The sequence below is a fragment of the Sarcophilus harrisii genome, chromosome 3, assembly GCF_902635505.1.
Source record: "Sarcophilus harrisii chromosome 3, mSarHar1.11, whole genome shotgun sequence".
In the NCBI taxonomy this organism is placed as follows: Eukaryota; Metazoa; Chordata; class Mammalia; order Dasyuromorphia; family Dasyuridae; genus Sarcophilus; species Sarcophilus harrisii.
Genome location: NC_045428.1, coordinates 300,211,323 through 300,228,009, shown reverse-complemented (window position 1 = coordinate 300,228,009; position 16,687 = coordinate 300,211,323). Strand labels below are relative to the sequence as shown.

At 37.6% G+C, this 16,687-nt stretch overlaps 1 protein-coding gene across 2 annotated transcripts in view; it reads left to right on the top strand.

Annotated features, from left to right (window-relative positions):
- IGSF11 (immunoglobulin superfamily member 11) overlaps positions 1-16,332 on the top strand; it is a 208,403-nt gene extending 192,071 nt beyond the window's left edge. The window contains exons 5-8 of one of the 2 annotated variants that reach the window (XM_023499040.2): positions 986-1,108; positions 3,532-3,682; positions 10,671-10,798; positions 13,880-14,221. In XM_023499040.2, coding sequence (XP_023354808.2) covers positions 986-1,108; positions 3,532-3,682; positions 10,671-10,798; positions 13,880-14,136 — 659 coding nt within the window. In that variant the 3' untranslated portion in view covers positions 14,137-14,221. Of the gene's footprint in view, positions 1-985; positions 1,109-3,531; positions 3,683-10,670; positions 10,799-13,879 lie in introns of both variants that reach the window. The other variant, XM_023499039.2, reaches the window with a different exon arrangement.
- The last annotated feature ends 355 nt before the right edge of the window (positions 16,333-16,687 follow it).

Below are 16,687 nucleotides of genomic sequence, written 5' to 3'. Positions count from 1 at the left end.
ATATTTTATCCTAAAGGAGATGTGAGGTAATCTTAGATGGGGAGGCACTAGCAACTGGGGAGAACTGAGAAGAATTTGATATGGAAAGTATCAGGTGAATCTTAAAAGAAAACCAAGGATTCCTAGAGATGGCAGTGAGGAGGAAGAGCATGCTAGAGGCTGGAGGGACAACCTCTGTAAAGGCAAAGAAACATTCAGGGAGGTTGAATGCCTTGAGGAATACCAAGGAGGACAGTATGGCTAGATAATGGAGGGTCTATAAGGAGGATGAAAAAGTTGGGTGGGCCCAGGAATGAAGAGTTTAAAATGTCAAATCCAGGAGTTTAAATTTAAGCCAAAAGATACTTAGAAACTTACTAGAATTTCTTAATTAGGAGACTGTTTTGATCTAACCTATGCTTTAGGAATAGTATTTTAGATATGTAGGAAATGATTGGAATGGGAATAGGTTTGATGCAGAAAAGACAATTAGGATGTAGTAGTCCAGGGGAGAGGTGATGAAGACCTGAACTTGGGTGAAAGGCATGTACGTAGATCAAAAAGAATGGATATGACAATCGAGCTAGAAGTATATGACATGCCACAGTTAGTCTCTTATATCCCAATTCTATTCCATTTTTCACATAGTAGAATCCTTCAGAGGTAGGGTACTGCCTCCTACATGAAACCTTTCCTGATATGAATGTTTGAAATAATTTTGTATCAGCCCTGAAGATGCATTACTGTTTATTTTCTTATATGCATATATCATCTCTTTAGTAGAATGTAACTACTCCTTGAGGACAGGACTTCTTTCATTTTTTATCTTTGTATTTCTAGCTCTCACTCCAGTGTTTTTACACATATTAAGTGCTTAATAAATCTTTGCCATTTTCAGTTAGAGTTATTTTGATTAAGAATTCTCATCAAAGCTGCTTTTTTTTCTTTTCTAAATTCTCCTTTTCTTTTCCACTCCTAAATATTCTTTTTGTCATTATCCATGCAGACCAAATCCAGGGAACAGTCACTCTCCGTAATATCAGCTCTGTCTCCTCTGGCTTATATCAGTGTGTGGCTTCTAATGCCATTGGGACCAGTACTTGTCTCTTGGATCTTCAGGTCATTTCACGTAAGTCAATCCAAGCCCAATGTTTAATGTTTCCTGATTCTGGAACAAGAAAGCATGGATTCAATCAGATGTTTTGAAGAATAGGGTAGTCTGATTAGTTGGTCAGGAAACCTTTATTAATTATCTACTATGCACTAGACAGTATGCTAAGCTTTGGGAGATACAAAAAGAAGTAAAAGAAAATTCCTGATTCAAGCTCATAATATAATGCAATAAGATAATTAATTATTATGTTAGTGTTAGAGAGAAAACTCTTCTCTTTGTTAATATACTTTCTGCCAATTGTCTTTGAAAATTTTTCTGAGACAGGATTTCAATAGGTACCTAGGTGGCTCAGTAGGATACAGCACTGGATGTGGAGTGAGGAACCTCTGACTTGCTATTTTGTCTCAGACACTGGAGAAGGAAATAGCCAACCACTCCAGCATCTTGGCCCAAAAAACTCCACGGACAGGATGATCCATGGGTCACAAAGAGTCTACATGGAACACTGGAGATAGTGCCGGATCTGGGATCAGGAAATCATCGCCCTGAATTCAAATCCAGCCTCAGATACTTCTAGCTATGTGACCTTGGGCAAGACACCCACCCTATTTGCCTCAGTTGCTTCAACTGTAAAATGAACTGGAGAAAGAAATGGCAAATCATCCTATATCTTTGCCAAGAAAATTCCAAACGGGGTCAAGGAGAGTCTGATAGGACTGAAAATGACTGAACGACAACAAATGATTTCATTGGTATGGATATAGCATTGTGGATTCATATATTTAGCATTGTAAAGGACCCAAGAGTCTGTTTTAGTTCAGTTTCCTCATTTTGCAGAGGAAAAAACTGAATTTAAAGTGGTCATAGATTTTAAAGTCCCTGTAGAAGGGATCTTAGAGATAATCTAATCCAACTCCCTCCCTTTAAAAATTGGGAAACCAGGGCTCAGGACTATTAAGTGACTTATCCAAGGCTACACAGGATACCCCCCACCCCATTTTCTTTTAGATGGGCCCTATGGTTTCACTGGGAAAGATATCCTGGGCTGGGAAACTCCCTATTCTGAATGAGAAGCAGCATGCAAAAATATTAAATTCTTTGTATGTACCAAATCTTTTTTTTCCTTTGAGGCAGTTGGAGTTAAGTGACTTGCCCAGGGTCACACAGCTAGGAAGTGTTAAGTGTCTGAGGCCAGATTTGGACTCGGGTCCTCCTGACTTCAGAACTGGTGCTCTATCCCCTGTGCCACCTAGCTGCCCCTGCATGCACCAAATCTTATGCAAAGCACTGGGGAGGGGGGAGAGGGGAAAAAGAGGGGAGAAAGAAGGGAGGGAAGGAAGGAGGGAGAGGGAGAGGGGAGGGGAGAGACAAAGAGAGCACATTAATGCTCTCAAAGAACCTTGCACTCATAATTAGGAAAATTCAACTGCATAGTAGATGCAGTTAATGGGGGGATCCTCTCCTTACATCAGCAAGTCAGATGACAGTTTTGGGATCTGGGACCCAGGTCAGGTGGAAAGGTGTGGTTGTTCTCTGTCTCACTGGGAAGTACTGAATTGGTAACTCCTATCTCATCAGTAACTTGTGCGATCACCCCTGCACCTAGGGGAAGGGGTGAATGGAGAGATAGAGTAGGGAGGAGTAGCAAGAATGGCAGGTCAGCACCTTCTCTATAACCTGTAGTCCTAGAGAGTCTTAACCCAGTTTCTCTCAGTTTCTCCTCTGTAAAAGGAGCTGGAGAAAGAAATGGCAAATCACTCCAGTATCCCTGTCAAGAAAACCCCAAATGGGGTCATTTGGACATGACTGAAAAGCTTGTGGTTCAGTCAGTGGACTCTTCAGGGTCTGGAGATTTGCCCGAGGTCACACAGACAGGATATGTCATTTGTAGGACTTGACCCCAGATTCTCTCGACTCTGACACCAACTCTCTCCTCCATGTCACCCTGGCAGAAGTCACATTATGATGATTAATTTTCATTCAACCACTGTCCCACAGAAAATGTAGGAAATTGGGTTGAATTTTTGCCAACCTTACAATGAATCCTGGACATTATTGTTCAGTAATTTTCAGTTGTATTCATCTCTTCATGACTACATTTTTTTTTTTTTTTTGGCAAAGATACTGGAGTGGTTTGTCTTTTCCTTCTTCTGCTCATTTATAGGTAACGAAACTGAGACTCACAGGGTTCAGTGATTGCTGGGAAGTGTTGGTGGCCAGAGTTGAATCCATGAAAATGAGTTTTCCTGACTTTTGGGACCTAACATAAAGATGGAATGAAAATCCTAGACAGCTCATTAGTGGAAATTCTGGTGTGTGTGAATGAAACAGACTGGACAATTGTACATCCTGAGTTTTAGGTGCTTACTTGGTGGCATCTCTTGTGTTTTTACAATATTGAGCTGATGCTGTTTTTCTTTTTTCAATGCATGTCACAGCCCAGCCCAGGAGTATTGGTGTCATTGCAGGAGTCGTGAGTAGTGCTGCGGTTGTCGTTATCCTGTGTCTTATCTTGATGCTTGTGGCGTTCTTTTACTGGAGAAACAGAAATAAAGAGGAAGAGGAGGAAGAGATCCCTAATGAAATAAGGTTTGTCAAAGTTTGGACTTGGTGACATAGCTAGCTACAGGTTGGTTGTCTCTTTATATTTTTGTTGCTTTAGTAATTAAAATTTCCTTACTGGTTTTTCAGCCATGGTTTTTAAGATTACAACAGTGATTAATGCCCATCTATAATTTTTCAGGTCTTAGCACAGATTTTGTGACCACTGTCAATATCCTTAGGATGATTTATTTAGGACAAACTTGCAAGGTTCTTATGCATAGACCATACCATCCCACCCACATACCTCATGACATGATGAAAAAAATGCTATTTTAAATCTGTGACTGCATCCTATGTTGCTGACTATTTTGTAGCTTTGGAGTTGGATTTTCAAATGATAATGCCATCATCAAATTTGTATTTTTTTCTTCATTATCCAACATGGCTGCAAATTCTGCCTAAGTGAACTTTTCTGGTGTCCTTTCTCTTTCTGAATCAGAATATCAGAAGGGACAATTTTTGATGCCTAGAATCAAATCAGTGTGAAATATTGTTATTGTCCACATTCCAGATTCGTAAATTGAGGTGATTTGTTTTAAATACACATTTTTTAATGAATCATTTGGAGGGAAAAATTAGAACAAAGGGGAAAAACCACGAGAAGAAAAAACAGAAGAAAAAAAAGTGAACTTTACCATGTGTTGATTTACATTCATTCTCTATAGTTCTATCTCTGGATACAAATGGCATTTTCTACCCAAAGTTTATTGGGATTTCCTAGGATCACAGAACTGCTGAGAAGAACCAACTCTTTCATAATTGATCATCACACATTCTTGTTATTACAATGTACACTGTATTGCTAGTTCCGCTTATTTCACTCAGCATCAGTTTGTGTAAATCTTTCTAGGCCTTTCTAGAATCAGCTTGTTCATTTCTTATGGAATAATACTATTCCATTACTTTCACATACTATAACTTTTTCAGCCATTCCCCCTTTTGATGGGCTTCCTCTTACTTTCCAATTCTTTGCCACCACAAAAAGAGCTGCTACAAACATTTTTGCACATGTGGGTCCTTTTCTCTCCTTTATGATTTCTTTGGGATACAGATCCAGTAATGGCACTGCTGGGTCAAAGGGTATGCACTTTGGGCATAGTTCCAAATGCCATAGTTCTGCTCTCCAGAATGGTTGGATCATTCCACAATTCTACCAACAATGCATTAGTGTCCCAGTTTTTCCACATTCCCTCCTGTATTTATCATTATTCTTTCCTGTCATCTTAGTCAATCTAAGAGGTGTGAGGTGAGACCTCAATGTTGTTTTAATTTGCATTCGAGAGGACATTTTCAACAGCATGATGGGGGCAGAGAGGGAGGTTATCAGGTTGTTAAGTGGTGGTATGTATCAAGAAAGTATATATTGAAAAAGTGGATATGTGTATTTAAAGAGGAGAGATATAAGGCTATATCTAGGTTGAGTAGAAGTTTCAAGGAATGGCTTTTTAAGGATTGGGGAAGATGAAAAAGAGCCAATGGAAAGTGAGAAATTGAAGATAAATGAGAGAAAAAGAATAATTGCTGGATTGAGCTTCAGAAAGAGGTAGAAGGAAAGAGGTCATGGATATGGATGAAGCACAGGTTTTTAACCTAGGATCCATGTACTTATAAATTTTTTAAAACATTTTAATAACTGTATTTTAGCATAATTGATTCCTTTGCAACCTATATATTTTAGTTGACATAAAAAAAATTTAGTCTTAGAAGGGAGCCATGGACTTCAGTGGCTGAAAGGGTCTGTGACATAAAACAAGTTTAAGGTAAAGAGTATTAAAGGGATTAGCTAAAGGGATTAGCCTTAGAAATACCTCTTTGACCAGAAGAAAGAAGTAGAGACTTAGTATTTGTTACTGATATTTTAGGGGGAGGGGTAATTGGTGTTTGCCTTTGCATAGCCTTCTTCTTTTCTTTTTTTCTTTTTTTTTTTTTATTATAGCTTTTTATTTACAAGTTATATGCATGGGTAATTTTACAGCATTGACAATTGCCAAATCTTTTGTTCCAGTTTTTCCCCTCCTTCCTCCCATCCCCTCCCCTCAATGGCAGGTTGACCAATACATGTTAAATATGTTAAAGTATAAATTAAATACAATATAAGTATGACCTCCTTCTTTTCAATGAAATAGAAGGCTAAATCATCTGCTATAAGTGTCAGGGATGAGTGGTAAGTGTCTCCCAACTGAAAAGTTGGGGGCCTGAAAAAAGAAGAAATGGGTTAGCTGTAGAAAATTATTTAGGGAGTCAGAGGAAATAGCTTGGAGGACAGTTAAGCAGCAGGAAGGGCTGTTATACACTATCAATTTATAAGGAATGTTTTGGACCCTAAAGTGCCAAATATAATTGAATTGTTATGATTATTGTATCAGTAGCTTCAGAGACACTTATGTAGGAAGAAAAAAATTTGTATGTAGTAACTCTTGGCCAAGCTCTTGGTCATCATGCTATTAGGGGCACTGTGGTATGGCTTGTTATGCAATATGGTGTATTTCACAGATGTGACCTTATGGAGAACAGTAATCACTATTCAGAGAAAGTTTCAAATGTGATGAAATAAATTTATGTATGAGATGAAGAATAACATCTAGACCTTTCATGTTATGGTCTTCCCAAGTGGGATAATATTAATATTCATTTTCCCTATCAGGTAGTTTAGATTGAAAACATAATAGGGCTCAGGAAAGGTCTGTACAAATTTGTGGATGGTAGAGTCATAAGTTAAGGGAAACAAATATGATTTGAGGATATATTCTTCAATTTTGGAGATTTCTATCATCTATCTGTCCAACAAATTATTCCTTGATGATATTATTAGAGACAGAATACTGGGTATAGATTTTGAGTCAGATGTAGCATGGCAAAAGAAAAAAAAAGTCCTATATTATTATCCGTGAGAACTCATAGTGAAATGGAAATTAAGCAAATGGCCTATTTTTAAACATTGTATTGTGAAGACCGCGCATTTTAAAATCAGCCGGAGTCAGGAATTCAGGTTAGGGGAAAATCGTCAGTCTTTATTCTCAGTGAAGAAAGATTGGAGGTGGAAGAGAATGGGCAATAGCGATGTGTGTAGCTGAGTCAAGAAGCTAGCTAGACCAGCAGCCACACGACCAGCAGCTAGGAGTATGGAACCCAGGCCAATTTCTCCCAGCTTCCTGTCTCTCTCTGCCTCCACCCACCAAAATCATCATTTCCTATTCAACACATCAGGACTTGCACAGAGAGTGGGCGGGGGCCATTCTTTACCCAATCATTTATATTAATAGGGTATAGTCCAATTACTATTTAGCCTCACGTGCTTAGGACCTCAGTGCATCAACTCAAGCCTCAGCCCATTACATTGTATGTTTAATGAATGTGTTGAAGTCAAATGAATTAATTGTCCATTTGGATAAAATTTCTTAACAGGATTGTGTGGAAGAATTGAATGCAATATAGACTATAACCCAATAATGATGGTATCTTTCTCAAAGTGAATGTTAGATTTCTTAAGTGTGATTCTTATTACGCTCTGGAGTCATTTCTCTCCCATATTCCTCACCTCCCATTCTTTGGAAACTCATTATGTTGAAAGTTAATTGGAAAAATCTTATTTTATAATAATAGATCTTCATTTGCAGACAGTTTTCTAGAAACACATTTATTTTACAGGTAAATTAATGTCAAGCTAGAGTTAACAGATCTTGACAATATAGGCCACATATTTTTTTTTCTTCAGTAATAGTGTTTTGGATATTTGAGTTATAGGGATAACTCTGATTTAACTATGCACTTCACTTCGCTTGTGAAGATATTAAGCTGAAGGCCATCAGTGATCATCCAATTAGTGAGTGGGGCCTAGTTGACCTCTTTTTTTGGTTTTAAAACTAACTGATTATTGTTCCTCTGATTTAGCCCCTTTAAAGATAGAGCCTGGAAAGAAGTGAAATTCTCTGTGTTTTTGCTTTTGTTCCTTAAACTAGCTATTTTTGTACCCTTTTGATATATTAAGAAACTTTAATGAGGACAGTGACCGTTTTAAGTAACTGTATTATTTTATTGAGTATAGAACTATCAACAGAGGTTTGCTTATTTACTGATGGGTTTCACCTTAACATATGCACAATTTTATTTTAAATTTTTAAATTAATTTTTGTCACATTTTAAGTTCCAAACTATTTCCCTCTTTCCCTCCCCACCTTGCATTAGAGAAGTCCATTTGACTTTGACATTTGACAATGACTTTGCATTTGACATAGATTTATAAATATATGTAAATCTACTATGCATTCTTTTGATTATTTGTTCTTTCTCTACAGATAGATAACATCTTCCTTCATAGGTCCTTTGTAGTTATTCTGGGTATTTGTAATATTCAGGATAACTTGGATGTTCATAGTTGTTTTTCGGACATTGTTGCTGTTACTGTATACAGTGTTCTGCTTCTGCTCATTTCCCTTTTCCTTAATTCATTCAAATCTTTCCATGTTTTTCTAAAAATCAACCTAGCTCATCATTTCTTATAACATACATGCACTGCTTTAAAGACTCAATATTCCAAACTTAGATGACTTATCATGCTAAATTATTCCAGTTTTAATCAAAAGAAGTATATGGACTTAGAATCCTAACACTGAGAATGATTGAAACAGGATGATCCAGTAAATGATGGATCTTCCATTGCAAGAGATCTTCAATTGTTTAAGGTAAAGCACTCTGGATTAGAAGTCACAGGACTTGGACTTCAATTCTGACCATTCTTCTTTCCACCTATGTGACCTTGGGCAAATGATTAATATTTCTGGGTCTGAATAGAGTAGATTTATGCTTCAGGTAGTAGCTGTGGCAATGATTCTTTGCTGGCAGGCACTATCAGAATTTTTCATTCAGGTGAGACAAGATGGCTTCCATTGGCAAAATGTAACCTTAAGACAACTTCTGACTTCTTGAGTTGTTAGAATTCTTCACCAATAAAGCTCCTTTTTCTAGTATGTCCAAATGTTTTTTTTTTCTCTCTCTTTGTCTCTGTCTCTCTTTTCCCTTCTCTCTCTCTTTCTCTCTCTCTGTATAATATATGTAAAATATATTAAATTATCAGTTATTCTAAGCACATGTCAGTGAAATAAGAAAGGTTGGTGGACTTCAGCTTAATTGATTTTTCAGGGTATGGGATCAATAAGTAACTAATTTTCACAGTGTCATCATAATATATAGCATTTGGTCTTGAATAATTGTGAGAATATCTTGCATTTATAAAATTCTTTGATATTTACAAAGCACTTTATACGTGTTATCTCATTTGATCCTCATTACATCCTTGTGAGGTTTGTGCTATTATTATCCATTTTATAAATGAGGAAACAGCTTGAGAGAGTTGTACTTTAACTAGGGTTGTACAATTAAGTGTCTGAGACAGAATTTGAACCATTCAATTAGTCACTAATTCAATTAGTCTTACTAAGGCCAAAGCCCAGTTTTCTATTTGATTTGCCACCCAGTGGCCAAGAAGCCCCAAATTTGAATTCTGCCTTGAGGCTTGCTAGTTGTATATCCTAAACAAATTACTTACCTTCTCTCATCCTGTTTCCTTGTCTTTAAAGAGGGTATAATAATAGCTCCTGTACCATAGAGTTGTGAATACCAAATGAGATAATATAGAGGTAGATACAGTGCTTTTGCAAACCTTTGAGCTCTGTTATATAAATGTTTTGCTATTATTCTAGTGGCAACAAAGTAGACCCTCACTGATATCTGAGCTCTTCTCAGGCCATAGTGATTAATGGAGCCAGAAAAGTTCTATTCAAGAATGTTCTTACATCCTGCAAAATCGTGCCAAAACCATCAGCCCGAGTTAGGAGGGAAAGACAGCGTAAGCATCTGAGCATACCCAAGAAATTATAAGGTTTTTGTTTGTTTGTTTGTTTTTTAACAAACTGAACTTTGAACTGGGTTTAAGTTCTGGTTCCGTTACTTATTAGACATATAGCTTAGGACCAGTGACTTTGCAGTTTAAAAATCACTATCCTCATTTGTAAAAAGATCGTAACAGTGCTTGCTCTGCATACTCCATTCTGCATATAGATGATTGTGGTTCCGAGACAGGTCTATTAATATTATTATTATTATTATCATTTTCATCTTCATCATCATAATAACTACCTTTTAAAATAATTTTTTACTTTCAAAAGTGCCTTCATATTCATTATCTCATGGAACCACTTTGGCTGTTAATGCTCTTTCTTTCCTCAAATTATCTTGAATATATTTATATTTTGGCACATTTTATGTTCCAGCAGAATGCATGTTTCTTAAGAGCAAGCAAGGTCTTTTGTTCATTTTTATCTCTGTATTCTCAGCACCTTGCAATGGTGCTTGGTACAGAATGTTTATAAATTTAAATGAATTATAAATACAAATTAGACTGTGGGTGTGGAAATAATTTGCACCTGTAAAGTGCTATATAGGTGTTATTATAATTATTATTACTGATAAATCGAAATGATTTGATTACCTCTTCAGTGCTCCTGGAATGGATCCTACATATTTCTCTAAGGAGAACCATGGTCCTATTTAGTTGGCTATATGGTCTACAATTAAGAATAAGGATAGGTCCATAAGACCAGTTGGATTCTTGATCAAATGAGGTAGTATATTTGAAATGCTTTGCAGACCTTTATGTGCTACGCACCTGCTAGCTATTCTTCTTGTTCTCAATTCTGGTTACTTCCTTGTATGACAGAGGATCATAGATTTCGATAAGGAAGAAATCTTAGGCATCATCTAGCTCAACCCCTTCTTTTAAAATTAAGGAAACTCAGACTCAGAGATGTTAATAACGTGCTTGAGGTCACACAAGTAGTAAGAAGAATGACCAGAATCCTGTGACTTTTAATCCAGAGTGCTTTCCCTTGAACAACACTACCTGTGATGTGAATAGTGCTGAGGGAAAGGGACATCACTTCCTCATGACATACCTGATCTGATTAATCACCTGCAGGTCCACTTGGATTGTTCCTTTGGCCATAGCCAGAGAAAAAGTTAATGGCTTCTTAACCGATACTACTTACCAAGTAAATCCTGGAATGGGGATGGCCAACACCTTCCTTTCTTCTATTCTTATACAAGGTAAATTGGAATAATGTTTGAATTGGGAGATAACCTGGACAACTCTCAAAGTTCATATCCTAACTTTATAGGGGAGAAGAGGAACATGGAATTTAAAGTGAGAAGGGAGTTTCCAGGTCATCTAATCCATCCTCAAATGAGGAAACAGGCTTAGAGGGATGAAGTGATTTGCCCGAGGTCATGTTGATATTGGTAATGATGAATTTGGAGTGCTAGGCTTTAGACTTGAGTGACTTTATCACCTTACCACTTATGTGACGTTAGGCAAGTCACTGCACTACTGTAATCTTCAGTATATTTGTTAGGTTGTTTTTTTCCTGTAAAGAACTTTCTAAATATCTTGCTCATCTTCTCGTCTGTATTTGAATTTTGTACTTTCTGTGTCATTGTGCTTATCTTAGTATACCAAGAATTCAGTGTCCCTGTTCCTGGAACTTCATCCCCTCATGCCTCAGTTTACATCCATAAGACACCCCTTTCCTCCCTGAATCAGCCCATTGCCCACCTTCTTTTGCCTGAAAATTATATAAACCTCCTTCTTGTTTCCAAATTGAGCTGTTTTAGCATTAGGCTGACTCCTATACATGATCATGTTTGTACCTGTTTAATAAAGATCACTCAACTTTTAAAGATCTTTGCCATCTCTTCCAGCTTATAAATTAAAATGTTGTTTAGGTTATTTCTTTAAGGTCTAATTAGTTCAGTCCAACCCAATCTAATAAATATTTATTGAGGACCTATTATATTCAGGGCACTGTATTTACTGTAAACAAAAGTAAACAAAGTAAACACAACAAAAACAGCCTCTCACCTTAAAGAATTTATATTCTACTGGGAGTTAGAACTGGGAAACAGAAAGAGTGATGAAGAGTCAGTAATGAAGGGGTAGTAGGAAAAGTTTCTCAGAGGAGGTGTCATGTAAGAAAACCAAGTCTTCTAAAAAACACTAGTGAGAAGCACATTCCAGGCATAGGGACGATGGCCTATGAAGAAAGCGCCAGGGTGGGCAATGGAATGTTTTGAGGACTGGCAAATAGGCTATTTGAGCTGGAAGATAGAGGACATGAGTAAGTATTACAATTGAGACTGGAAAAGGCCTGCATAGATTTACATGAACTGATGCTGAGTGAAATGAGCAGGAGCAGGAGATCATTATATACTCCAACAACAATACTATATGATGATCAATTCTGATGGACGTGGCCCTCTTCAGCAATGAGATGAACCAAATCAATTCCAATAGAGCAGTAATGAACTGAACCAGCTACACCCAGCGAAAGAACTCTGGGAGATGACTATGAACCATTACATAGAATTCCCAGTCCCTATATTTTTGTCCACCTGCATTTTTGATTTCCTTCACAGGCTAATTGTACATTATTTCAAAGTCTGATTCTTTTTGTATAGCAAAATAACTGTTTGGGCATGAATACATATATTGAATTTAACTTATACTTCATCATATTTAACATGTATTGGTCAGCTTGCCATTTGGGGGAAGGAAGGGGTGGGGGGAAAGAGTAGAAAAGTTAGAACAAAAGATTTTGCAGTTGCCAGTGCTGGAAAATTACCCATGCACATATCTTGTAAATAAAAAGCTATAATAAAAAAAATTTAAAAAAATAAAAATAATTCCACATAAAAAAAAGAAACAATTGAGACTGGAACACTTAAAAAAATTTTTTTTTTCAAATGAAGGTTAGCTTTCTTTCCTCCTTACTTCTTTCCCCCCTCCCAATTCCCTTTAATTGAGAAAGCAAGAAAAATCCCCTGTTACACTTATGTACAGTCAGGCAAAACCATTTTTTTCCATTGCTAATGTAATTTTTTGATCTCTGGCAGCCAGTGAACTCGGATACAAAAGAAATTTCCGTTGTAACATAAAAAATAGTACACACACACACACACACACACACACACACAACTTCCAAGGAGGGAGAAACCACTACATTTCAGGCAGACTATTCCATGCTGCAGAAAATTGCATTGGTCAGTTTGCAATCTGATGTTCATCACCTCCTATTGGAAGATGAGTAGCTGGTTTCACCATGAATCCTTCAGAATTGTGTTTGGTCATTGTGTTGCTTAGAGTTCCTAAGTCTTTCAGATTGATTGTTTTTATAACACTGTTAATATTGATAAATTGTTCTCCTGGTTTTGCTCACTTCATTTTGCATCATTTTATACAGGTCTTCTCAGATATTTCTGAAACCATCTCCTTCAAACGATAGCTTGTTCAGCTTTTCCCCACTTGATGAACATTCTCCCAGTTTTCAATTTTTTGCTCCCACAAAAAGAACTGCTATATTTTTGTACATATAGATTCTTTTCTTCTTTCTTTGATTTCTTTGCAGGACTCAGATCTTCTGAGTCCCTTTTATTTGTAAGTCTAAAATGTTTATAGAAGATTGAACCAGAATCACAGAATTTGAGAGTTTGAAGGGACTTGAACGGAATTAAATGGCAACCATTTAATTCCAGCCTTGTATGAAAGGAATCCTCAAAGTAACATAAACGATGAGTGGTTGAAAACCTCTGAGGAGGAATGCACCACCTCTCTCAGTCAGACCATTTCACTTAGGGAAAGCTCTGGTTGGGAGTATTTTCCTGACATGAAGGCTAAATTTATCACTTGGTAAATTTCACTCATTGTTCCCTTTGGAGCTGAGAGGAATAAATCTAAACCCCTTTCCACATGACAATCCTTCAAGTAATAGTTATCATTTAATATTGCCACTACTTGAAATAGCTATCATAAATTAAATGAATAATGGGGGGGGGAAGCATTTATTAAGTGCTTACTATGTGTATCTTTTCTGAGTTTTTATATTTCTGGGCTAATCATCTTCACGTTCTTCAACTATTCTACCTCTGCCATAAACTCAAGGCCTTTTATCATTCTAGTTACTCTGCTGTGGACCCTCCCAAGTGTTATCCATGTCCTTAAACCATGGAGGCTCGAACAAGAGGGTTCATATTACACAGATGATTTCAGCCTGGGCATGAGTGAGCCGAGCCTGTGGGTAATGACAGAACATAAATCTTGATTAAATTCTGAATCATATCATTGTTTCTTTCCAGGGAAGATGATCTTCCCCCGAAATGTACTTCATCTGCCAAAGCTTTCCCCGCGGAGGTCTCATCTTCAGAGAACAACACGCTCACCTCGTCTAACACTTACAATAGTCGCTACTGGACCAACAACCCTAAAGTTCATCGTGCCGCAGAGGCGTATGGCCACCTGGGGGACCTGCACCAGTCCTTCTCTCTCCATTCAGGCAGTGCCAATGTGCCAGCTGTCTATGCCAACGGGAGCCACCTGGTCCCGCCTTCCGTGAAAACTCTGGTTGTGACGGCCAACAAAGCCCCCTCGCCACAGGCCATGTCCAGGAGCAATGGGTCCATCGGCCGGAAGCCCCGGCCTCAGCACACTCACTCCTACACGGTGAGCCAGACCACCCTGGAGCGGATCGGTGCAGTCCCTGTCATGGTGCCAGCCCAGAGTCGAGCAGGTTCACTAGTGTAGAACTGAGAGAGTTCAGGAAAAGAACATTTCATTATAGAAGGGGTAAAATGCTGGAAAGGAGATTGTTTTCTTCATCCTCACATCACTTAAAAAATATAGTGGGAAGAGCTGAATAGGATTCCACCTTGAGATTAGCAACAACAACAACAACAACCAAAAAAGGGAGAGAATGAGAGAGATCTTCCAGCATGATGATTCCATTCTCCCCTTGGAGTTCATGGGGTTCTTATCACCACATTGAATCTCATAGATGTGCCAAGCCCAGGAAAGAAGAGGGTGGGAAAAATCCAAATTCCAGTCCAGATGGGCTTTTTAATCTAATCTATACCTAACTTACCTTTTTTTTTTCTTCTTTCTTTTTGAAAAAAAGATTAAAGTGCCAGGTGGTATTTGAATAATGAAAACCACTTTGGAAGAAAGGTTCCTTTAGAAAAGTGATGTTCTAACCATCTCCTACGGGAAGGGGGTGAGGCAGAAATGGTTCATATTGCCCCTCCTCCCCACCCCCAGAGTGTCAGTGACAAAAGCATGCACAGAGAACAATACTTAGTGAGAAGCAGGGAGAAAAGGAGGTAGCTCCATCAAGGTTTCCCTTTCTATTTATTTATTTATCTTTTCTCTTGAACCATCTCATATTTAGACCATTTCTCTAGTAGTTATAGATGAATGACCACTTTTTCTTTCTAGCATTGGTTTTATGCCTGTGGCCATCACAGCTGTTTGTTTATTCATTATTCCCTGGGGAAGAAAATATTTTGAAAAGAGGATTATTTTTGGATAGGAGGGTGTGAGGCTGAGCAAGAAAAAGTAGAGGTTTGAGAATCAGTGTTTATGCTTAGTAAGTTAGGTAACATTTTCATCACCCAAGAGCTGTTTTGTTTTATTTTGTGGTTCATGCAGTTCAGGGAAGGCCACCTTCCAGGACTGTAGCATTATAGGGCACTTTCTCTATATAGGGCTGTCTGTGGGTCTCCCTTGTTACCACATTGGGAGAACAGCACATAATACCTCTTGCATTGAGGCAGATTACATAATTTTCACTTGACAGATAGATATTATTAGATGAAAGGGGAGGGGGGAGTTAATTTGTTTTTTAAGGAAAAAATTTATTTTTTGGCAAAGAGAAAAGGCAGAGACAAATGGGAAGATGGGATAATTACGATGTTTTCCCAGTTTATGATATGCTCCTGCTCACAGTAAGAAAGGCCTGCCCAATCTCTGTGACAGCTCAGGGTTGCCATTTTGCACAGGGGTTTACCCAAAGGCATCTCACACGACTGTAAAAGTATTCCTTTTCTCCAGAATGAACCAGCTTGGGTCTCTACACAGCCCAGATTCACTGGGAAATTTGCCAACTCTCCACATCATTTTGTGCTGTGTAGACCTGTCCACAAGTAATGTCTTTGCTAACTGTAGAGCCTTAATCAAACCAGATTGCTAAAAGCACAAGCAGCTGCTTCTGGGATGTGATTACTTAATATGTAGCTTATCCAGAATACTGGACCCATATTTCATTTTAAAGCAAGTTCTTCCAGGATGTTTCTTATCCTCCCTTTCCATTACCCTTTTTCATCCTCCCTAGCACACACATCCTTTTTGATCAGCATAGTCATCTTTGGATATGGTCTCCTGGGCCATTTTTTGATGTGATGTTGTGCCTTCTTTGCACAAAAAGGAGAAAAAAATCCCTTCTGCCACCAGAAAAATTTTTAGGAAGGCCAGACTCTAAACCTCATCCTCTCAGATATTTCAGTATCAGTATGGATTTGGATTTACTTTTGTGTACTACTTATATTATTCCATTTGACTACTCTTGGCTTTGTAAAAATCTAAATAAATGAAATGAATGTCTATACTTTTATAAAGTAAATGGAAAATTCTGACATTGTAAAGGAGGCACTGTCAGCTATTGTTCAGGAAGCTGTATCGGTCATTCTTTAGAGAGAGTCTTCTCTTGTATTTCTTTATTCTTTCTAATTGTCTAAAATTCAATAAAAGTTTATTCATATACAAGTGTCATTATTTTTTAAATTTATTTTTCCCAACTACATATAAAAACAATTTTAATTTTTTTTTCAAATTTTGAGTTTCAAATTCTCACTCTCCTTCATTCTTCCCCTTACCCCGAATCGAGAAGATGAACAATTTGACATAGGTTATATATGAATGGTCATGCAAAACACATTTCTATGAATGTTATCTATGAAAAAAAAAAACCAGAAAAAGTATCTTATCTGCCTTCAGGCTCCATTAGTTCTTTCTCTGAAACGGACAGTGCTTTGTACCTTAAGTCCCTCAGAATTGTCTTTGAACATTTAATTGAGAATATTGTTGTTGAAAATAGCTAACATTCACAGTAGATC